Here is a 23884-nt window from a genome sequence, read left to right on the forward strand (position 1 = left end):
GATATTATTGATCACTATGTGGTGGTAATATGTGGTCTGGTCATGGTGTGGCGGTATTCCTTGTATGTGGTATTATAGGTCACTATTTGGTGGTAATATGTGGTCTGGTCACGGTGTGGCGGTATTCCTTGTATGTGGTAATATAGGTCACTATGTGGTGGTAATATGTGGTCTGGTTATGGTGTGGCAGTATTCCTTATATGTGATATTATTGATCACTATGTGGTGGTAATATGTGGTCTGGTCATGGTGTGGCGGTATTCCTTGTATGTGGTATTATAGGTCACTATGTGGTGGTAATATGTGGTCTGGTCACGGTGTGGCGGTATTTCTCCCTTTAATGCGGTATTATTTGTCATTTTAAAAATTGAAAAATAAATCAAAGATATACCTAAACAACAACGGATATTTAAACTAATATTTAACTGGTTAGAGTACAGTAGAGCTCGGCCAGTCTACCTTGTTGTGGTGGCAGATCAAAAAATCTTTTGGTCAAAATAAAAGCTGCTGGCTATGTGCGTGATCTAATGATGGAAATGGTTCCTGTGTGATTGATGAGGACTGTCACTGTGGCAGGAAATGAGGGGTGGAGCAGTTCCTGGTGGCAGCCCTGTGTGACTACTCCGCTCCCTCCAGTCACACGTGTAATAAATCCCTCCATCTCATCCAGGACCGATAGTCACGGGAAACCAATGAAGCTTCTTTCTGGGCTGTTAGGATTGCCATGGAAACGCCTTTTGCGCGGCTCGTAACCATAGAGAACGTGTAAGCACAAACTGTCACCTCTGTACACGTCCGCGTCTCTATGGTCGCTTGTTTTGCAGTGCGTCACGGGGAGGCGCCGCGTCCCCCTGTAAATGGCGGCAGCGCGGGAGTCTGACGCCAGTAATACAGGGTCAGGGATGCCGAGCAAGAAGTCTCAGGTGAAAGTAAGTGCGGCCAGGGGAGCTTGTGGTGCAGCGGCGGCCTGTAATGCAGCACGGCGGCCGGGCGTCAGCGCCGAGTCCCCGGACAGCGGGGCGCAGCCATTACACCCGTGCGGCCTGTAGAGGAGGCTCTGCTGTGTCGGCCATGTCCCCGCGCTGCCTCCTGTAATATGGCGGACAGGTGTGCGGCCTAGCCCGGATTAACCTCTCAGCAGCCGGCGGTGGTATTTCTCATCCCCCTTTCTTGTAGGAGCCATGGTTTTGTGTTCTTCCGCACACAGGAGGCCATTGTTGTGGTTTTTGCTGGATTGGTCGTAGCTATCGTCGTGTATAGTGGCTGCTCGTCTCGTCCCGTACACACCTCGCCGTCAGTGGTCTGTGCTGCACAAGCTCGGGTCTTCATGTGGTGTGGGCACAAGTGTTAGTCATGCGCACTGCGTCACTAACAACACTGCCGAGACAGCGAAGGTGCTACAAGTTACGTGACGGGTTCCCTATAAATCCACTCTGCAGTCCCAGAGGCCTAATATTTATGGGTATTTCTAAGGGGGTGTGGCATCAGCCTGCTCTGCATAATTCCTCTGAGCCACATCCCCTTTAAGACAAAATAATTAAACTGTAAGGGTGTGTGCACACGCTGCGGATTCACCTGCGGGGTTTTCCGCGTGGAACTGCAGGTAAAGTGGCCTGTGGTTTCACACCTCTACTATGTCAAAGGTGTGAAACCGCAGTGGAATCCGCAGAAACAATTGACATGCTGCGGTTTAAACCGCAGCAAAACCGTGCGGAAAAAAGCGCAGCGTGAGCACAGCGGTTTTTAAAACCCATAGGCTAACATGGTACTGTACCATGTCTGCGGAACTGCCGCAGTTCCGCAGGGCCAAAAACGCTGTGGAAACGCAGCAGAATCCGCAGCGTGTGCACATAGCCTAAGGGTGTGTGCACACGTTGCAGATTCTGCTGTGGAATTTTCCACGCAGATTTTGCTAAATCCGCAGGTAAAATGACCTGCAGATTTTGTGCATATTTCCCCTGCAGTTTTAGGCTGTGTGCACAGCTGCGGTTTTGGCCGCTGCGGATCTGCAGCAGTTCGTTTTACATCCACACCAAATCTGCGTGGAAAAATCTGCAGCATGTGCACAGCGTTTTTTGTTTTACAGAGCCTTAAATGGTGCTGTACATCACGTGCAGTTCTGCAGGGCCAAATCTGCTGCAGAACTGCAGAAGAATCCGCACCGTGTGCACACACCCTAAGGTGGAACACTTGGGAAAAGAGGGAGAATAAAATAAAAGCAAAAACGGAGCATATTTCACTTAATGATAGGTTGTCTTTATGGCCCATTTTATACTTCTTATTCTCATACATGTTTTGTCTAGCGGCCGGCGCTCCTAGCAAGTGAGCGCAGCTTCTAGCCTGCCATGGAGACTTGAAACATGCTGATGGTTTTTTTTTTTTTTTCGTTGGTCGCCTCAACATTGCAATAATGGGCGATCAAAAGATCGTATTTTGATAAGATTGGTATCCATATAAATATCAGCTCGGCACGCAAAAAATAAGCCCTGACTAGAGTTGAGCGATACCGTCCGATACTTCAAAGTAATGGATCGGCCGATCTAAAAAAAAAAAAAAAGTAGTATCGCCGATTCCGATACCGGAAGTCCCATTCAAGTCTATATGGGACTTCCGGTATCGGAATAAGAAAAACCCTGTTTTTGCCTTGTACAGCCTCTCTGGGGTCTGTACGGGCCTGCCGGTGGGCTGTGCCGGCCTGCCGGTGGGGCTGTGCAGGCTTCGGGGGTCTGTGCAGGCATCGTCCGATGGGACTACAAGTCCCATCGGGCGATGCCTGCTACCATGACAGTGATTGACACATTAGCCAATGATGGGACAGTAGTAGTCCCATCATCCGGCTAATGTGTTGAATGTAAAAAAAAAAAAATTACATGCATGCTACATGCATGCTACATGCATGCTACATGCATGCTACATACATAGACATACAGTACATATAACATAGAGTAACATACTTACCAATACTTGTCACATTGTTCCCCGAAGCCATTGTCTTTTACGGAATAAATATTAACATAACAAACCACAAAAATACTCACCCATGATCCGAAGCAGTCCACGAGTGTGTCCCACGACTATCTTGGGTAGAGAACTGCAGCATCAGCTGATGCTGCCGTTCTCTACGGGCTGCAGGAATCCAATGACGGAAGGTAGGTATCCTTCCGCACTGTATTCCTCCGCCACTTAAAGTGAGACTAGGGACTTTTTTTTTTAAGTGGCGGAGGAATACAGTGCGGAAGGATACCTACCTTCCGTCATTGGATTCCTGCAGCCCGTAGAGAACGGCAGCAACAGCTGATGCTGCAGTTCTCTACCCAAGATCGTCGTGGGACACACTCGTGGACTGCTTCGGATCATGGGTGAGTATTTTTGTGGTTTGTTATGTTAATATTTATTCCGTAAAAGACAATGGCTTCGGAGAACAATGTGACAAGTATTGGTAAGTATGTTACTCTATGTTATATGTCTATGTATGTCTATGTATGTAGTATGTATGTAGTATATATGTAGTATATATGTAGTATGCATGTGGTATGCATGTGGTATGTATGTAGCATGTGGTATGTATGTAGCATGTGGTATGTATGTAGCATGTGGTATGTATGTAGCATGTGGTATGTATGTAGCATGTGGTATGTATGTAGCATGTGGTATGTATGTAGCATGTGGTATGTATGTAGCATGTGGTATGTATGTAGCATGTGGTATGTATGTAGCATGTATGTAGCATGTATGTAGCATGTATGTAGCATGTATGTAGCATGTATGTAGCATGTATGTAGCATGTATGTAGCATGTATGTAGCATGCATGTAGCATGCATGTAGTATGTATGTGGTATGTATGTAGCATGCATGTAGTATATATGTATGTATGTAGCATGCATGTAGTATGTGTGTGTGTGTGTGTGTATATATATATATATATATATATATATATATATATAATCTCATTTAACACATTAGCCGGATGATGGGACTACTACTGCCCCATCATTGGCTAATGTGTCAATCACTGTCATGGTAGCAGGCATTGCCAGATGGGACTTGTAGTCCCATCGGACGATGCCGGCACAGACCACCGGCAGTCCACACAGCCCCCCGGCAGGCTGGCAGAGACCCCCGGAAGGCCCGAAATGACGGCGCATCATGATGCGCACACACCGCGCATCATGATGACGTCATTTCGGCTGTCAATCAACTTTGAACTGCCGACTTCCGATATTGAAAAAATATCGGAAGTCGGTATCGGAATTCCGATACAGCAAGTATCGGAATGCTCAACACTAGCCCTGACCCAACCCGAGATCACGAAAAATGGAGATGCTATGGGTATCGGAAAATAATTTTTTTTTTTTTTTATTTTTTTTACAAGCTTTGAATGTTTCTTTTCACCACTTTAAATAAAAAGAGCCTAGACATGTTTGGAGTCTATGAACTTGTAATGACCTGGAGAATCATAATGGCAGGTCAGTTTTAGCACTTGGTGAACATGGTAAAAAAAAAAAAAAAAATCCCAATCCAATTTCACCGCATTTGTAATTTTTTTTTTTTTTTTTTTTTTTTTTTTTTTTTTTTTTCCCGTTTTTCAGTACACAACATGAAGAAACCAATGATGTATTTCAAAAGTACAACTCGTCCCGCAGTGAAAAAAAATCCCACACATGGCCATATTGATGGGGAAAATAAAAAGTTATGGCTCTGGGAAGAACGGGAGCGAAAAAAAGGGCTGTGGCGTGAATGGGTTAACCTCTATAGAGATTTCTCCAGTTGCAGATTACTAAATCATGATAGTGAGGGCCAATTTTCAGCACAAGTGGGTATTACACTAGATGGTGATTACAGACATTTCTATTGAACCTGGAAAACCCCATTAGGGTGTGGGCACACGCTGCGGATTTGGCCGCTGCGGTTCTGCAGCGGTTTTGGCCGGTGCTGGTCCACAGCAGTTTTTGCTGCGGTGTACAGTACCATTATTCCCTATGGGAATAAAAAAACCGCAGTGCGGATTTTTCCGCGCAGTTTTGAAACCGCAGAAAGAATTGACATGTCAATTCTTTCTGCGGATTCCTATCTCCACCATAGTGGAGATGGTGAAACCGCAGGATTTTGCCAAATCCGCACCACATTCCGCAGCGTGTGCACGTAGCCTAAGGCTGTGTTCACACTGGGTGGGGGGGGGGTTTTTTTTTTGTTTTTTTCAGCATCTTTTCTGCTGCGAAACTGGCTGTCCTGGCAGGAAAGAAGCTACAGGGGAAAAAAAAGCAGACTTTCCTGGTGCAACATATATATTTATTAGTTTATTCTTGCATTTAGGGGCGAGCTGCCAAAGCCTTGAAGTCCCTTCAGTTTGCCAACCCAGGACGGCAGACTGAGTTTACACCAGAGACCAGCACAAGAGAGAAGAGAAGACAGACAAAGACATCTGCAACCGGGTCAGTTTGGTTTGGGATTGGTGTGTCCCTTTAACCCCCTAGTTGAAAAGAAGAAAAAGCACTACTGTAACCATGCATAGCACAACTATGAAAAAATGCAAAATTTATTAATTGACACAATGAAAAAAAGTGACATAAAACATATTTAAAACCACATGGCCAACCACTCAAGGTTAATTGCCAGATATGTTGGAAAAATACAAGACATTACAGAATGGAAGACAATGTGACTACAAAACGTGCGTCCATATACAGCACAATAGATCACTGAAAAATATTAGAGATAATGTGTCCCACGAGAAATGAAGTCACAGAACTAAGTCAACCATATCAACAGTGGGACTGTAGGTAAAAATGTCCTCTACTGTGGCATAAAATATCTGTGCGTCCCTGTACCGATGGTCCCCGTACCAAAGGAAATGCTCGACCACATTAAGCCCAGGCTAAAAAGCCATGGTAAATGTCCACCAAGACAACACATGCGCCCAAACAGTAGTGACATAGTTACCAAGATGCCAACGCGCAAGTAAATAAGTCCAGTCTGGTAAAACCAAGAGAGGGAGCTGGAAAGTGGCCCAAATGTCTTGTATTTTTCCAACATATCTGGTAATTAACCTTGAGTGGTTGGCCATGTGTTTTTAAATATGTTATGTCACTTTTTTTCATTGTGTCAATTAATAATTTTTGCATAATTGTGGTGTGCTTGGTTACAGCAGTGCTTTTTCTTTTCAATTAGTGTCAATGCTACTGGTTTTTGCACCCACTAATCACTTAATTTTTTCATTTGGTTGTGTGCCGGTTTTCCTTTTCTTACAACCCTTTAACCCGCTAATGACCAGGCCAATTTTTTACGATTCTGACCACTGTCACTTTATGAGGTTATAGCTCTAGAAGGCATCAGTGTATCCCACTGATTCTGAAACTGTGAGGGGGAAAAATCTGAATTTTTGTCAAATTTAGAAAATGTTGCAATTTTTAAACTTTAAATCAGAGAGAGGTGTCAAGCATTTTTTGCTAGGATGTTTATAAGGATCAAAAGTTGACCAGCGGGTTTTTTTTTCCCTCTCTTCCTCCCCCCTTTCCATTTTTCCAACAAAATGTACATAAATATTTATTTATTTATTTATTTTTTTTTTTTTTTTTTTTTTTTTTTTTTTTTTTTTCTGGGCACCACATCACATTTGAAGAAGTGACATTACAGGGTCTACATGTCTGAAAATACCCAAGAGTGATTTTATAAAATCTGTGCCCCTCAAGGTGCTCAAGCAGCGAGCACTTGTGCTCAACACTAGCCTTAGTTAGAATTGGGGTTTTTTCAAAAGTAAAAAAAAAAAAAAAAGTGGTGGAGGTACCGGTGTGGCTTGGGGGACCCCATTTCTCTCTTCTCTGATATGCCAGATCATTTTTTTTCTATTGTGATCACCTTCATTTGGTGAATAACGGTGATCACGGGACCGTAAAAAAAGCTTTGATCACATTCTCCAGGGTCTCGGCTACCCCCAATTGGGAAGTATGGTTTTCAGCATCATTTGAACAAAGTGGTCCATAAGAGATACTGAGGTTAAGAAAAAAACTTTTCTCTAGCAACCTTCCACGACCGCATAGGAGGTTGTCTCCACGCCCTAATGGGGGACAGGAAGTACGAGAGGTTAAAAGGTCCCACCCACCTCCCTCTCACTAGTCTTTCCTGTCCCCTATGGGGCATGGAGAGGTTCGGTATGCTGTGTGGCCGGCTGCTGCAGCGTACCTGGTATCCTAAGCCGGGCAGTGGTGGTCGGTGGCGCTGCCTCCCCTCCTTCAGACTGCTCCCGTCTTCTTAGAATTCGGGACCGTTCCTGGCCCACCCTCACTCTCCCAGGGGGAGTAAAGCGGGCCAGTGATCCCCCGACCGGAGGCCTCCCGCAGCTCTCCGGTCTCTCCTCCTCCTGCTGTGCGGTGACCAGGAAGTGACGTCACGCGCAGTCACTTCCGGGGTATGTCTGTCGACTTCCTATCATGGTGGCCCCCATTCAGCTGCCGGCGCGTGGAGCTTGCCAGCACCCGCTGTGCCTGCTCCAGGACCCAGGGAGGAGGAGGGGGGGGGGGAAATGAAAAACTGCGCTGAGGGTGGGGTTAACCCCTTATTAACCCGCCGGAAGACGCCGACGGGTAAGACTAAATCCCCTGTCAGCATGGACGGTTCTTCCTGCCCTGCGTCTGCAGAGCCCAGCGCTGCCACAGTGAGTGTTACCTGGGGTGGGTCCTAGTGGTGCGGTCCTGGGATAGAGGTCCTCAAAATGCTTCGCCCCCTTTTTTGTAGGGAGAAAAGTCTGGCCCACAAAAGCACCAATACCACCAGCAAGTCAACCAAATGTGCCATATGCAGTGCAAAACTTCCCTCAAATTGGGTGAAAAAACTGTCAGGCTTGCACGGACAGGGTGGTCAGGACTGAGCACCCGTCACTAATTGACGAAATCTGCAGCCTGGTTACTCATCAGGTCCAGACCTCTCTGGCTGCCCTGTCTCCCCCACCACCTCCTCCGATTGTAGGCTCCCCATCCCCAAAAAAACGAAAATACAAATAGAGGACTCTGAATCCGAATCAGAGAGGTCATATAATTCAGGCTCCAAGAGTTGGGAACAACTGGGAACTTCCAAATCAGCCGAAACTAGGAGATTCCTCCACATATTCCGCAGAAAGGAGGTGCTGGTCAGTGCTGTGCGGGCCACCATGGGCCTAGAGGACAAACCGTTACTCAGTCAGCACAGGACCGCATGTTCGGAGGATTTGAGGGACCCAGACAAACAGGTTTCTCAGTTCATAAGCGCATAGTAGACATGATCTCTCAGGAATGGGAGTACCCAGAGAAGCGCTACTCGGCTCCGTCGGAGCTCAGGCATAGATTCCCACTGGAAGGAGAGGAGTTTAATTGGGACATCCCGAAGGTTGAGGTCCAGGTGGTGAAAAAGATGGTCCTTCCATTTGATGACGTGTCCCAGCTTAGAGACCTGATGGACCGTAAGGCAGCCTCCTAAGAAAAGCCTGGGAAACTTCTGCCTTCTCCCTAAAATCAGGAATAGCGTCCACATGTGTCTCTAGGTCTCTCTTCCAATGGATAGAGGAACTAGAGAGTCATATTTCCTGGGGAACCTCAAGAGGTGACCTCCTTAACTCCCTTCCCATACTACAGAGAGCAACAGGCTTCTTGGCCGATGCATCAATGGAGATGATCCGCACCTCTGCCAGAGCCATGGTCCAGTCCAATTCTGCAAGACGGGCCCTTTGGCTTAAAACGTGGAGCTGGGATGTGTCTTCCAAGGTTAAACTCTGCTCCTTGCCCTTCAAGGGTGAACATGTCTTTGGCCCAGCTTTAGATGAAATTCTTGAAAAGGCCACAGATAAGAAGGTGCTTCCTGAGCAGAAGACCACAAAAAGCAGCTTTTTCAAGCCCCCCAGAATCAGCCATCCCAGCCGAGAGGCAAGGGAAAGACTGGAAGATGGAGTTATGCTAAGGGGAGAGGCAGGAACATCCTGGTCCCCCAGCAGCAGCAACAGCCACAAGAAAACAATGACTCGACCCTGGTGGGGGGAAGGCTTTCGAGGTTTATTCACTCTTGGCAGATTTCCAACAGCCCCTGGTTCCTCAGCGTGATCAGGGAGGGCCTGCTGCTAGAACTCGAATCCTTCCCCCCCCGCGGGGTATAAGAGTTGCCTCGCTACCACCTCGGGAGTCCCCAGCACTAAAAACTGGCATCCAGCTCCTGCTCCAATCAAACGCCATCTCCGGCCCCTGTGGAGGAATGGGGAAGAGGGCTTTATTCCAGACTGTTGCTAGTGAGAAAACCCACAGGAGAGGCAAGAATAATAATAAATCTGAAGGGCCTCAACCGACACATCGTATATCACAGATTCAAGATGGTGTCGGTGAAGACCGCCATTCCTCTGATAGGGCCGTCTCACTTCATGGCAACCATAGACTTAAAGGATGCCTATTTTCACATCCCCATACATCCTTCTCACAGGAGGTATCTGAGGTTTGCGATCCGCCAGGGTACAGAAGTCGGGCACTATCAGTACAACGTGCTTCCCTTTGGGATATCCTCTGCCCATCAAGTATTTTCCAAGGTTATGGCAGAAGCTGTGTCCCACATCAGAGGGCAGGGCATATGCATTGTGCCCTACCTGGACGACCTGATAATAGGAGCCTCCTACCAGATCCTGGAAATCCAGGTGACTCAAACCCTGAGTATTCTTCAATCATTGGGGTGGATCCCGAATATAAAAGTCACAGATCCAGCCCTCCCAGGAGATAAAATTCTTAGGAGTCCTCCTAGATTCAAGACAACAAATGACCTTCCTCCCAGAGGAACATCAGAGGTCCATAATATCAAGGATCTCAGCTTTCAGGGAACAAAGGTCCCCAACCCTCAGGTCAGCCATGTCTATACTAGGGTCAATGACCTCCTGCATCCAGTCAGTCCCTTGGGCACAGGCCCACTCCAGAATACTCCAGTCCCACATCTTGGGGATCTGGAACGGGGATCATACCTGCCTGAACAAGAGTCCAGACCCCAGGAAAGGTGAAAGCTTCACTAGTATGGTGGATGGACTGCAAGAATATGTGCAAGGGTATCAACTGGTCCCAGATTCCCCTGGTCACGGTAACATCAGATGCCAGCAAAAAAGGCTGGGGAGCTGTGGTGTCCCGACAACCATTCCAGGGGTTGTGGAGCCAGAAAATGAGTGCAAAATCCTCAAACTTCAAGGAGCTGAAGGCCGAGGAGGAAACTCTTCTGGCCGCAAGACACCTAGTCCAGGGCCATCATATCAGTCTATTCGGACAATGTAGCAACAGTGGCCCATCTCAGACACCAAGGCGGTACGAGATCCAGCAGCCTAGAGGGCCTTTCTGGTTGAATATTTTGCTGGGCCGAAAGACACCTCCGTTCTCTAATGGCAGTCCACCTAAAGGGTACCTCCAATCTTCAAGCAGATTTCTTGAGCAGAAAATGCATCCAGCCTGGAGAGTGAAGCCTAAACCAAAGAGTCTTTCAGAGGCTGGTCAACAGGTGGGGTCTTCCAGAGGTGGATCTACTGGCCTCAAGAGAAAATGCCTGAGTGAGAAACTAGTTCTCCCTGAACCCCAGGGACAGATCCCTGGGGGTAGATGCCTTCGCCCACAGGTGGAGATTTCGTCTGGCGTATGCATTCCTGCCAGTTCCAATCCTTGCTGCAACCCTGAGGAAAATCCAGGAGGATCGGACCCAAACCATTCTAGTAGTCCCGCTATGGCCAAAGAGGAGCTGGTACTCTCTCTAATTATGGAGCTACAGGTAGACGGGCCATTCAACCTACCCCTGGAAGACTACCTTCTCTTGCAGGGCCCTCTACATCACCCAAACCTCCGGGGAATGAAGTTAGCGGCCTGGTTACTGAGACCCAGATCCTGAGGGCCAGGGGGCTATCAGAAGCAGTAATAAAAACCCTCCAGAAATCTCGGAAACCGGTCACCATTGCTATTTATAACAAAATATGGAAAAAGTTTTCCTCATGGTGTCTGCCAGATTTGCCTGACCCATAAAACCCTAACATTTCCCATATCCTGGATTTCCTACAGAGGGGGCTTGAGCTAGGTCTAAAACCCAGCACGCTTAAAGTTCAGATATCTGCATTAAGTTCCATGTTCGACTGTGACTTGGCCAACCACAGGTGGATAAAAAGATTCATCACATCAGCCACTAGGCTACATCCAAAAAGGCTAGTCGCCATTCCACCTTGGGACTTGAATATGGTACTTACGGGACTCACTCAATCACTCTTTGAGCCCCTGCCATCCTGTACTTCTCAGCTGCTCTCCTGTAAAGTGGCCTTCCTTATAGCGATAACCTCAGCAAGGCGAATAGGAGAGCTCCAAGCTCTCTCAATCAGGGATCCCTACCTATCCATTATGGACGATTCCATAGTTCTTTTCCTTGATCCATCATTCCTACCAAAGGTTGTGTCTGATTTCCATAGCTCGCAGGAAATCATTCTTCCCTCGTTTTGTCAAAACCCAGCGAACCCTAAGGAAAAGGTGTTTCATACGCTGGACGTGAGGCGCATAATTCTCTACTACTTAGAGTGTACCAAACCCTATAGAATTGATCACAATCTAGCAAAAAACACCATTGCCACCAATTGGATTAAGAAAGCTATCTCCGAAGCATACCTGGCGCAGAACATCGCTCCCCCTACGGGGATCAAAGCGCATTCAACACGAGCTACCTCTACTTCATGGGCTGAGAAGGCAGGCGCATCTTCGGAGCAGATTTGTAAGGCAGCAACCTGGTCCTCCTTACATACTTTCACTAAACACTGCAGGTTGGACCTTGTGTCCAACAGGGATCTAGTCTTTGGCCGAAAAGTTCTTCAGGCCTTTGTTTCCCCCCCCCAGTGCAGTATAGGTTGTTATGCCTCCTATGCTGTCGTGGAAGGTTGCTAGAGAAAATAGAATTAGACTTACCGGTAATTCGGTTTCTAGAAACCTTCCACGACACCACTATTTCCCTCCCTGCATTCTTGGACAAAACTCTGAGAATCTTAAGGTAACCGGTGCTATGGTAATCCGTTATAAGTCACTGGTGAGAGGGAGGTGGGTGGGACCTTTTAACCTCTCGTACTTCCTGTCCCCCATTAGGGCGTGGAGACAACCTCCTATGCTGTCGTGGAAGGTTGCTAGAGAAGTTTTTTTTCTTAACCTCAGTATCTCTTATGGACCACTTTGTTCAAATGATGCTGAAAACCATACTTCCCAATTGGGGGTAGCCGAGACCCTGGAGAATGTGATCAAAGCTTTTTTTACGGTCCCGTGATCACCGTTATTCACCAAATGAAGGTGATCACAATAGAAAAAAAATGATCTGGTATATCAGAGAAGAGAGAAATGGGGTCCCCCAAGCCACACCGGTACCTCCACCACTCTCGGGCCCTCTGCGTCATCTTCCTATATAAACAATGATGGGCACATGTCCAGTGCGCCCGCCGAGATCTGCATGACCGGTAAGTCTAATTCTATTTTCAGCTATGCTTATTGATGGCGAATTGCTTTGGAAATGGCTGCTTTAATTTTTTTTTTTTTTTTTTTTTTTTTCTTTTATATAGTATTGTTATAACTCTTTATTCCATGGCACTTTATGCGTGAAAAGGGGTATACATAAAAACTAGTACAGTAATCTTAAACAAAAGTACCCTGCCCGCGGGGGCTCACTCTACAAGGGATGGGTGTGGATAAAATGGGTGCAAGTAGAGCTGCTTGTGCAGCGGTGTGGTGGATCAGTGGTTACTGCAGGTTGCAGGCTTGTCTGAAGAGGTAAGTCTTCAGCTTCCTTTTGAAGCTTTCCATGGTAGGCGAGAGTCTGATATGTTGGGGTAGGGGGGAATGCGCTGGAGAAATCTTGTATGTGATTGTGGAAAGAGGGAAGTAGAGAAGGAGATCTTGTGCGGATCGGCAGTTGCGTGCATGTAAGTACCAGGAGATGAGGTCACAGATGTATGGAGGAGACAGGTTGTGGATGGCTTTGTATGCCAAGTTTGAACTGAAGTCTCTGCGTAATGGAAATCCAGTGAAGGGATTGATAGAGCTGAGGCCGGGGAATAGCAGGGGGATAAGTGGATTAGTCAGGCAGCAGAGTTTGGAATAGATTGGAAGGGTGCCAGACTTGTTAGGCGAGGAATACGGAGGAGTCTTGCGTGTTAATACCTGGCACTGCCACCGGCACTCGGATCGGAGCATGAGGCCGCATAGCAATACATTGAATCGCATGCTCGGCTCCTGAGTGCCGGCGGCCGTATTCCTTGCATGTGTGATCCCGGCCTTAGAGGGGAGGCCACAGAGCAGCAGATTGCAGTAGTCGAAGCATGAGATGACGAGGGCATGGGCTAGGGTTTTTTTTGCAGATTCTTGCTTGAGGAATGTACAGATCCGGGAAATATTTTTGAGTTTAAGTGGAAGGGGCTTGGATATGTGGCTTGAAGGAGAGATCAGAGTCAAGGATTACCACAAGGCAGTGAGCTTGTGGGACTTGGGAGAATGGGCAGCCATTTACTTCAATGGATAGGTCAGTTGAAGGGGAAAGAAGATGAATTCTGTTTTGTCCTTATTAAGTTTTAGAAGTCTAGTGGAGAAGGATGATGAAATGGCAGACAGACATTGTGGGATTCTGGTTAGTAGGGAGGTGATATCTGGTCCAGAGATGTAGATCTGTGTGTCATCAGCATACAGATGATACTGAAAGCTGTAAGATTCTATGAGCTGTCTGAGGCCGGAGGTGTAAATGGCGAAGAGCAGGGGCCCTAGGACTGAACTTTGGGGGACACCAGCAGATATGGGGCGAGGTGAGGAGGTGGTGTGCGAGTGGGATGTTAGGTATGGCAAGATCCAAGATGGGGCCAAGTCTGTGATGCCTTATGTATATGCATACGTGTTTTTCCTATGTGTGATGACTGAGCATAGTTTTAGTACATGAAAGTGCTATGGTCTATGGCTCTATATATTGTGCTGAGTAGTGTGCATTGTCATTATATAGCTTGGCAGGGAGCCACACAACCTCCTGATTCTGCTGCAAAGGCTCAATCGTCATGAACTGCTGCTAATGTAAGATGCTGTATCATGCGTGCCTGTATTTGTATGGGATCCCTCTTGCAGCAGAAGTGAAGTCCTAAGGCTTCCGAGTGCATGAGGTCTTGATGTTAAAGTGTTGTAGGGTATTTTTGAAACGTTGCTTCTCTGACTACTTGTTCCTGTGTGCTTTTTTTTTTTTTTTTACCTTACTCATTTGTAAGTTGAGTATAATTTGTTTTCTTCCACTAGATGGCAGTCTAGTACAAGCTAAGATGTTTGCTGTGAGCGAGCAGTGCGCTGTGCCCTCCATTGCCATCGCTGAATGCTGAGGCTTGTCTTCCTGGGGCCATTATTATTATGAGTTACAACATGGCTGGAAAGTATATTGGCTTTACATACAGCTTCCATTGTCCATGGCAAATATAGCTGCGTGATCTGATCTTCTGGTGAATTTTGCTCATGTTGAAGGCTGTCATTTAGAATTAACTGTGAGGCTCCTTGAATTTGTCTGTGACGTATCATACATAACTCCAGTTTGTGACTTTTTCTCTTATAGACAAAACATGCCATCAAAGAATAAAGTCTATGACAGCCGTGGGATCCTTTTATCGAATGGGATGGACCTGTGTGATTGTTTGGATGAAGACTGTATGGGCTGCTTCTACGCCTGCCGAAAATGCGGCTCCAACAAATGCGGCATAGAGTGCAGATGTGACCGCAAATGGCTTTATGAACAGATTGAGATAGAAGGAGGTGAAGTCATCCGAAACAAACATGTTTGATACACCACTCCCTACTCAAAAGTATCTGGCTAAAGACTCTTGAGGGCTTTTTCCGACGTCTGTGATGTTTTTATACACAAGTTCAGGTTTTGTCAGTGTTTCGTTCATACCCTCAGTTTCTCCAAAAAGCAGAAAAAAATGGACATTTCTCAAGTTCCTGCTGTCAAGGTCCATGAAAATCAGACTGTATACGGATGACCTCTTAATGCTGATCAATTTATTTTGTTTTTTTTGTACGTTTTTAAAAGTTTGCAATTCATACATATGTCTTAGCTTTACTGTAGTAAAACTGCAAAAAAAAAAAGGTAAAAAGTCTCAGATGTCTACTTGTTTTGTGACTTTCTGATGTGGCAAAAAGTCTAATGAACTGTTTTGCCTCCAGAAGTCTGAGCTTAGAGACTTTTGATACAGCCAATCTCTCCTAAAAAGGTGATGCACAATCTGACCAATGCATACCTCACCTTTTTCCTGAAATGGCTCCGGCGCATTGCTCTGCCCTGTTGAGAGCAGAGCAGAATTCTGCAGTGTGCAGGTGGGAGACCTCTCCCGACGCCTACGCACTGCAGGACTCTGCTCTGCCCTCAACAGGGCAGAGCAATGCGCCGGAGCCATTACAGGACAGGAGAAGAGGACGTCATTGCATGAAGAAGGGAGGCGCCGGACGGGACGGCGACACCCATCGGACCAGACCGCCCACCTCTGTGAGTATAATATAACGTGTTTTTCTTCTCTTTCAGGTTACATCGGGGGCTTATCTACAGCATTACAGAATGCTGTAGATAAGCCCCCGATGTCTATGCCGGCAGCTAATAGGGCAAAAAAAAGGTGACGGATTCCCTTTAAATGTACTAACTTTCTCTTTCCCCACACTTACTCTCACCATGTTGACATACGCCCTAACAGTTTTGGCTCCATTACTCCTCACTCTCCTTCATTATCCGCATACCCCAGCACCCTCTAACCAAATAATAATCTCCTTCCCTCCCCCACCTGACCTCCTTCGCAGATTTCCTCCTCAACATCACATCTCTCCTACTAAAATATAAAACAAGCCACCCACTCTCCTCCCACCTGCTCTCCCTCTCTCTGCTTCTGCTCACCGCTGGCGACATATCTCCCAATCCTGGACCCCCACTGCTCATACCTCTCATTATTTCCCGCTCTTATCGCTCGCAACCCAATATAAACACCTGAAATCTCGCCCACTTCAATTCTGCCCCCCACCACCCTGCTCCCTCTCTCTGGATCACTGGAATGCCCAATCTGTCTACAATAAACTCCATGTGATTCGCAACCTCTTTACCTCTTGTAATTTTTCCTTCCTGGGCCTCACCGAAACATGACTGACACCCTCCGACACAGCCTCCCCTGCTGCGTTATGTTACGGCGGCATCCACTTAACCCACACTCCTCGCCCTGGCAACAAACATGGTAGAGGAGTGGGCCTTCTCCTTCCTTCCAACTGCACCTCTTCCCTTCCTTATCCTCCACTCTTTTGAAGTCCACTCTGTCCACATCTACTCTCCCTCCAAGTTGCCATCATATACAGACATCTGGGCCCGACCACTGCCTTTATTGACCAGTTTCTCCACCGGGCTTCTTCACTTTCTCTCTGCTGACATTACCACCATCATCATGGGTGACTTCAACATCCCCATTGACACACACCAGTCAGCAGTCTCCAAACTTCTGTCGCTCACTTCGTCTTTTGGACTTACTTAGTGGTCCTCCTCAGCCACCCACACAGAAATGCACTAGCCCTAGTCTTCACTAGTGATGAGTGAGTATACTCGTTGCTCGGGTGTCTGAGTATTTTGGCGTGCTCGGAGATTGTTTTTGTCGACGCAGCTGCATGTTCTGCGGCTGCTAGACAGCCTGAATATATGTGGGAATTCCCAAACAAACATGCAACCCCCACATGTATTCAGGCTGTCCAGCTGTTGCAAATCATGCAGCTACGTCGACTCAAGCTAAATCTCCGAGCACGCCAAAATACTGGGAGGACACCCGAGCGTGCTCGGGGAAAACCCCGAGCAACGAGTATACTCGCTCATCACTAGTCTTCGCCCGTCTCTGCTCCCTCTATCTGACCACCATCTACTCACTTTCTCATCATTGTCCTCTTCACCTGTCACCCATGTCCACCAACTTGCACACCCCCGAAGAAACCTCACACATTTAGACACTCGCACATTCTGACTGTTCTACCTCTGTCCTCCATGTCTTCACTAGTTGCTACAATGCCACTCTTTCATCAGCCATCGACTGATCAAATCGGTAGCCAACCCTGGCACAATAACATCACTAGAAAGCTTCGGCAATTATCCAGAATTGCAGAGCAGCATTGGAAGAAAACGCATTCACAAGATGATTTCACCTCATTCAAACAAGCAACACTCGCGTTCTAATCAGCTCTCACCTCTGCTAAACAGGCCTACTTTACATCCCTGTTCCTTATCCCACAACCCCAAACATTTGTTCAACACTTTTTTAACTCCCTCCTCCACCCACCACTCCCCCTCTGATTTTCCCTAATCTCTGCTGAGGACTTTGCCACACACTTCAAAAGTAAGATGGACCAAAACAAGGCAAGTCTTTGGTGTCCGACCACGACAACCCCTTAGAATACCATACCAGTGCCCTTACCCCATAACGTCCCTCTCCAAAATCACTGAAGGAGAGCTTGCACATCTCTACAAATCACACCTCACTACTTGTGCACTTGACCCCATCCCATCTCACTTATCTGAGCCCTAACCCATCTCTTAAACCTGTCAATAACTTCTGGTACCTTCCCCTCTGCTTTCAAACATGCCACGACCACACCTATCCTCAAAAAGCCATCCCTTGACCCGAGCGCTATGTCTAGCTATTGCCCCATATCTTTGCTCCCATTTGTTTCCAAACTCCTTGAGCAGCATGTCCACACTGAATTTTCTTCTCACTTTGCATCTAACTCGCTTTTTGACAACTTACAATCTTGCTTCCGTTCCCATTATTCCACTGAGACTGCCCTGACCATACTTACTAACGACTTACAGCCAACGCTAACAGACAATTCTCTATACTTCTCCTTGTTAGCCTGTCCTCTGCCTTCGACACAGTTGACCACTGCCTCCTATTACAGATCCTCTCCTCCTTTCGCGTCAAAGACCTCTACCTATCCTGGATCTCCTCATACCTTTCCAACCGCACATTTAGCACTTAACACTTCCACACTACTTCCTAATCTCGCCCTCTCGCTGTTGGTGAACCTCTAGGCTCTGTCCTAAGACCCCTTCTCAATCTATACTGTTGGCCACCAATGGCTATGCGGTTAGCGGTTCTGCTACTGGGTTGTTGCCCTCCTATGGCCCCCTCCACATCTCCTGTTGTACTTGTCTGTCTCCTGGTAGCACCTCTGGACACTACGCTGACAGACACAGCAAACCTTCTTGCCACAGCTCGCATTGATGTGCCATCTTGGATGAGCTGCACTACCTGAGCCACTTGTGTGAGTTGTAGAGTTCGTCTCATGCTACCACGAGTGTGAAAGCACAACCAACATTCAAAAGTGACCAAAACATAAGCCAGAAAGCATTGGTATTGAGATGTGGTCTGTGGTCCCCATCTGCAGAACCACTCCTTTATTGAGGGTGTCTTGATAATTGCCAATAATTTCCATCTGTTGTCTATTGAATTTGCACAACAGCATGTGAAATTGATTGTCAATCAGTGTTGCTTCCTAAGTGGACAGTTTGATTTCACACAAGTTTGATTTAGGGTCCCGTTACACTAAACAACGCACCAGCGATCCCGACAACGATACGACCTGGTCAGGATCGCTGGTGTGTCGCTACATGATCACTGGTGAGCTGTCAAACAGGCAGATCTCACCAGCAATCAGGACAAGCGAGGATGCTGGTATCCAAGGTAAACAGCGGGTAACTAAGCGCCGCACACGCTTAGTTACCCACTGTTTACCCTGGATACCAGCGTGCTCTCGCTGGGAGCTGGTAAACAGCGGGTAACTGTTTACCTTGGATACCAGCTCCCAGCGTCTGCTTACAGAGCTGGGAGCTCGCTGATCTTTGGTCTCCCGCTGCCACACGCAGCGATGCGTGCTGGCCAGCAGGAGACCAACGATCAAAGAATGGCCCAGGACATTCCTGCACGATCAGCGATATCCGGCGGGGGGGCCGGTCGCTGATGCGTGCCACACAGCGAGATCGCTGTTGCGTCACAAAATCGGTGTCTCATCAGTGATCTCACTAGCGATCTCGCTTAGTGTGAAGTACCCCTTACTCGCAGTTGTATTCTGTTTGTGATCCCTTTATTTTTTTGAGCAGTGTATATCTAGAAATAGTTACTTAAAATTGTTAGTTATCCACTTCCATCTGGACGTCCTCAAATCCCACAATCCACCTCGCTGCACCGGAAATACGCCGACCGCCATATTGGAATACCCAAGTGATAGGTATTCCAATATGGCACTCGCTGGTGGTACCAGGCCCTTCCGCAGTACCACCAGCGGGACACCCACGCCGGACCTGCCGCCGGACCCCCGCTAGGACCCGACACTCCCTGACTACACGCGCTGGATCTTGCCGCTGCCTGCCCACCCACCTCTGTGCAGTCACAGGCGTCAGGAAAGACCGCGGCTTGCGGCCTGTGCTGGAGATGGGGTGCGGGCGCACTCTGGTGGCGCCGCACCACATCTCCAGCACAGGCCGCAAACCACCGTCTTTCCTGCCGGCTGTGACTGCACGGAGGTGGGTGGACAGGCAGAGGCGGGACACGCATCCCACACACACACACTGCCCTCCCACTGCCATAGCATCGGGCCCAATATATATATATATCATCGTGATTACTCGCTAGACCGCACATAATCCCGCCCCCCACCACATTACCACACATAATCCCGCCCCCCACATTACCACACGAGGCTCCGTCCCCACACATTACCACACGCAGCACTTCCTTTCTATGTAATTCAATCACTTCAGCCAAGGTAAACGTACATTTAATTGTGTTTACAGAGAAATTTTAACTTAATTTATGTTTCGTTATGATATTTGTTTAGATACTTGAATGAATAAAAAAACGCACATCTTACTGAATCCAGTTTGATTTTTTGATTTTACACTGTGAATAAAATGTATCATTAGTATTATTCAGATTTTTAATGATTATTATTGTTATTAACTTCATTTTAATTTACCACCTGCGTAAGCGCTATTGAATGTTGTCATTATTTACTTTAGTTTAATCACCAGCAGCGTTAATTAGATAGCAATGAGCGTGCCAAGCGTTAGCTGTCTGGAAACAGTATATATATATATATATATATATATATATATATATATATATATATTCATAGTAACATAGTTATTAACGTTGAAGTCCATCTAGTTCAACCCATATCATATCGTAACTTGCCCTAACATGTTGATCCAGAGGAAGGCAAAAAAAACCCATGTGGCAAACAGTAAGCTTCACATTGGGGAAAAAAATTCCTTCCCCCTGCAGATTTAGCAGGTTTGATAAGATGCAAATAAGTTAGAGCCTTCAAACTTCACACAAGAGCAGGATTTATTAACAGATGCATAAATCTTACAAACCAAAAAGTTATGTTACTCAGTTAAATTTTAAACATACAAGTGTGGGTCATTTATTATTCGACCCCTAGGTTTAATATTTTGTGGAATAACCCTTGTTTGCAATTACAGCTAATAATCGTCTTTTATAAGACCTGATCAGGCCGGCACAGGTCTCTGGAGTTATCTTGGCCCACTCCTCCATGCAGATCTGCTCCAAGTTATCTAGGTTCTTTGGGTGTCTCATGTGGACTTTAATCTTGAGCTCCTTCCACAAGTTTTCAATTGGGTTAAGGTCAGGAGACTGAGTAGGCCACTCCAACACCTTGATTTTTTGCCTCTTGAACCAGGCCTTGGTTTTCTTGGCTGTGTGCTTTGGGTCGTTGTCTTGTTGGAAGATGAAATGACGACCCATCTTAAGATCCTTGATGGAGGAGCGGAGGTTCTTGGCCAAAATCTCCAGGTAGGCCGTGCTATCCATCTTCCCATGGATGCGGACCAGATGGCCAGGCCCCTTGGCTGAGAAACAGCCCCACAGCATGATGCTGCCACCACCATGCTTGATTGTAGGGATGGTATTCTTGGGGTCGTATGCAGTGCCATCTAGTCTCCAAACGTCACGTGTGTGGTTGGCACCAAAGATCTCGATCTTGGTCTCATCAGACCAGAGATCCTTGAACCAGTCTGTCTCAGAGTCCTCCAAGTGATCATGAGCAAACTGTAGACGAGCCTTGACATGACGCTTTGAAAGTAAAGGTACCTTACGGGCTCGTCTGGAACGGAGACCATTGCGGTGGAGTACGTTACTTATGGTATTGACTGAAACCAATGTCCCCACTGCCATGAGATCTTCCCGGAGTTCCTTCCTTGTTGTCCTTGGGTTAGCCTTGACTCTTCGGACAAGCCTGGCCTCTGCACGGGAGGAAACTTTCAAAGGCTGTCCAGGCCGTGGAAGGCTAACAGTAGTTCCATAAGCCTTCCACTTCTGGATGATGCTCCCAACAGTGGAGACAGGTAGGCCCAACTCCTTGGAAAGGGTTTTGTACCCCTTGCCAGCCTTGTGACCCTCCATGATCTTGTCTCTGATGGCCTTGGAATGCTCCTTTGTCTTTCCCATGTTGACCATGTATGAGTGCTGTTCACAAGTTTGGGGAGGGTCTTAAATAGTCAGAAAAGGCTGGAAAAAGAGATAATTTATCCAAACATGTGAAGCTCATTGTTCTTTGTGCCTGAAATACTTCTTAATACTTTAGGGGAACCAAACAGAATTCTGGTGGTTTGAGGGGTTGAATAATAAATGACCCTCTGAATAAACTTTTCACAATTTAAAAAAAATTAAACAAAGAAATAACATTCTTTTTTGCTGCAGTGCATTTCACACTTCCAGGCTGATCTACAGTCCAAATGTCACAATGCCAAGTTAATTCCGAATGTGTAAACCTGCTAAATCTGCAGGGGGTTGAATACTACTTGTAGGCACTATATATATATTCATAGTAACATAGTTATTAACGTTGAAGTCCATCTAGTTCAACCCATATCATATCGTAACTTGCCCTAACATGTTGATCCAGAGGAAGGCAAAAAAAACCCATGTGGCAAACAGTAAGCTTCACATTGGGGAAAAAAAATTCCTTCTCGACCACATACGGCAATCAGACTAGTTCCCTGGATCAACGCAATATTAATTCTCTAAATGCTTTCTTTTTGTCACTTATTGCACCCCTTACAGCTCTATTTAACCATAGTGGTTTCCTCCTATTTCCAGCATGATTATTCCCATACGGTATATGTATTGTGCACAGGTCCTATTCCGGATGCTAATAAACGTCTCCCATTTTCCTTGTGTATTTTTACGTCTCAGGATATCGTCCCAGTTAATTACACCAAGATCATCCATCTCTCATCTGTTGGAAATTTGCCCTCCTGAAGTTTAGTGTCCTTGTAACCCCTCTACTACACATCTTATAAAAGGATACATGAAAACTTATTATTTTGTGATCACTATTACCCAAGTGACCCTCAACCCTTATATTTGATATGCGGTCCGGCCTGTTGGTTAATATTAGGTCTAGCAGTGCCCCCCCTCTTGTTGGGTCCTGAACCAGTTGTGAAAGGTAATTGTCTCTCACAGTTGTCAAAAACCTATTACCTTTGCTGGAACTGCAGGTTTCGCTTCCCCAATGTATTTCAGGGTAGTTGAAGTCCCCCATAATAATGACTTCTCCTTGAGTCGCTGCTTCATCTATTTGCTTGATGAGGACATTCTCTGTTGCTTCCATTATTTTTGGAGACTTATAACAAATCCCTATCAGTAACTTACTATTTTTTTCCCCCCTCCCCTTATCTCTACCCACAGGGACAGTACATTTTCATTAGATTCATACATATTATCACGAAGGATGGGTTTTAAGGATGATTTTGCATATAAACACACGCCTCCCCCTCGCTTATTTGTACGGTCATTTCTGAACAGATTATAGCCCTGTTAATTAACCGCCCAGTCATGGCTCTCATCCTGCCATGTTTCAAATATCCCCACCATGTCATAATTATGTTCCAACAACATTAACTCTAATTCCTTCATTTTGTTGGCGAGGCTTCCTGCATTAGTATACATGCACTTTATGTATCTCTCTGTACCTGTTAGGCGGCGGGTTCCTGCAGCGGCTCAACAGGAATCCAGAGCCTCACATTCTGCGATCTCCCATTATCGACCGCAGAGGAGATTGCTCAGCAGTCCCGGCGTTCCAGACGCTCTGCCCAGTCCTGCTCTGTGGGTCTGGCAGTTGCTGCCACCTTTGGGTCAGCAATAGCAATGCAGGCTGTTCAGCAGCAAATCGCTCCAGAGGCTAAGTTCCTCCGTCACTCTACTGGGCATGATCACGAGATGATCTCCCATTGGAGATCGGGAGTCACGTGCTCAGGTCCTTCTCCAGATCTGATTTGTCCAGTTCTGGAATGTCCCGGAAGCGCACGGCTATAAAAGGCCCGCATGGCCACTCGGCCATGCGCTAGTATAGTCTCTAGTTGCTACTGTGTGAATGATGATGGATGCATGAACCTGCGAATGACTCATTAAGATCCCCTTCCTCTGATATTACAAGTGTGTATAGGGCAATATACCGCCACATAGCGCGTCTGCCATTATCTAGCAGCGGTTTAACACCTACTGCACGGTGGACCCCGAGCGGCGAACGCACTTTATTATTTAGTGCGTTCCGCCGTTCCTAACATACTAGCGCCAGGGTGTGGCTAGTAATGGCGGACCAGCAGCAGCTACTGCAGTACATTCGGAAGCTGAAGGGCAGGTTGGCTACTCTCGAGAGTGCCTCCTCAGCTGTGAAGTTTACTGAGGCTGCTGCCCAGGCAGTCGCAGAGGCTGTCTTACGTGTTTCCATGTCAACGCCTGCGCCGACAGTTTCCCGCCTCCCGTTACCCGATAAATTTTCTGGCGACAGCGCTGAGGTTTCGTGAGCCAGTGCTCTATCCAGCTTGAGTTACTGGCCA

The 23884-nt window shown here is 46.8% G+C and overlaps 1 protein-coding gene across 1 annotated transcript; it reads left to right on the forward strand.

The window, feature by feature from the left end:
• The first annotated feature begins 771 nt into the window (after nt 1-771).
• Nucleotides 772-15110, forward strand: ARL14EP (ARF like GTPase 14 effector protein). Its single transcript, XM_073576290.1, has 3 exons — nt 772-929; nt 5315-5433; nt 14570-15110. The coding sequence occupies exons 1-3, from the start codon at nt 858-860 to the stop codon at nt 14793-14795; spliced, it is 417 nt and encodes a 138-aa protein (XP_073432391.1). The 5' UTR covers nt 772-857; the 3' UTR covers nt 14796-15110.
• Nucleotides 15111-23884: the final 8774 nt, after the last annotated feature.

The sequence above is a fragment of the Dendrobates tinctorius genome, unplaced genomic scaffold, assembly GCF_039654945.1.
Source record: "Dendrobates tinctorius isolate UK_male_01 unplaced genomic scaffold, ASM3965494v1 ptg000048l, whole genome shotgun sequence".
NCBI lineage: Eukaryota > Metazoa > Chordata > Amphibia > Anura > Dendrobatidae > Dendrobates > Dendrobates tinctorius.

Bases quoted from the DNA above. Each gene is read 5' to 3' on its own strand.
- ARL14EP (XM_073576290.1), top strand. From the start codon at position 858: ATGGCGGCAGCGCGGGAGTCTGACGCCAGTAATACAGGGTCAGGGATG. The intron at 930-5,314 runs GTAAGTGCGGCC...TCTTGCATTTAG, and splicing joins GCAAGAAGTCTCAGGTGAAA to GGGCGAGCTGCCAAAGCCTT. The intron at 5,434-14,569 runs GTCAGTTTGGTT...TTTCTCTTATAG, and splicing joins ACAAAGACATCTGCAACCGG to ACAAAACATGCCATCAAAGA.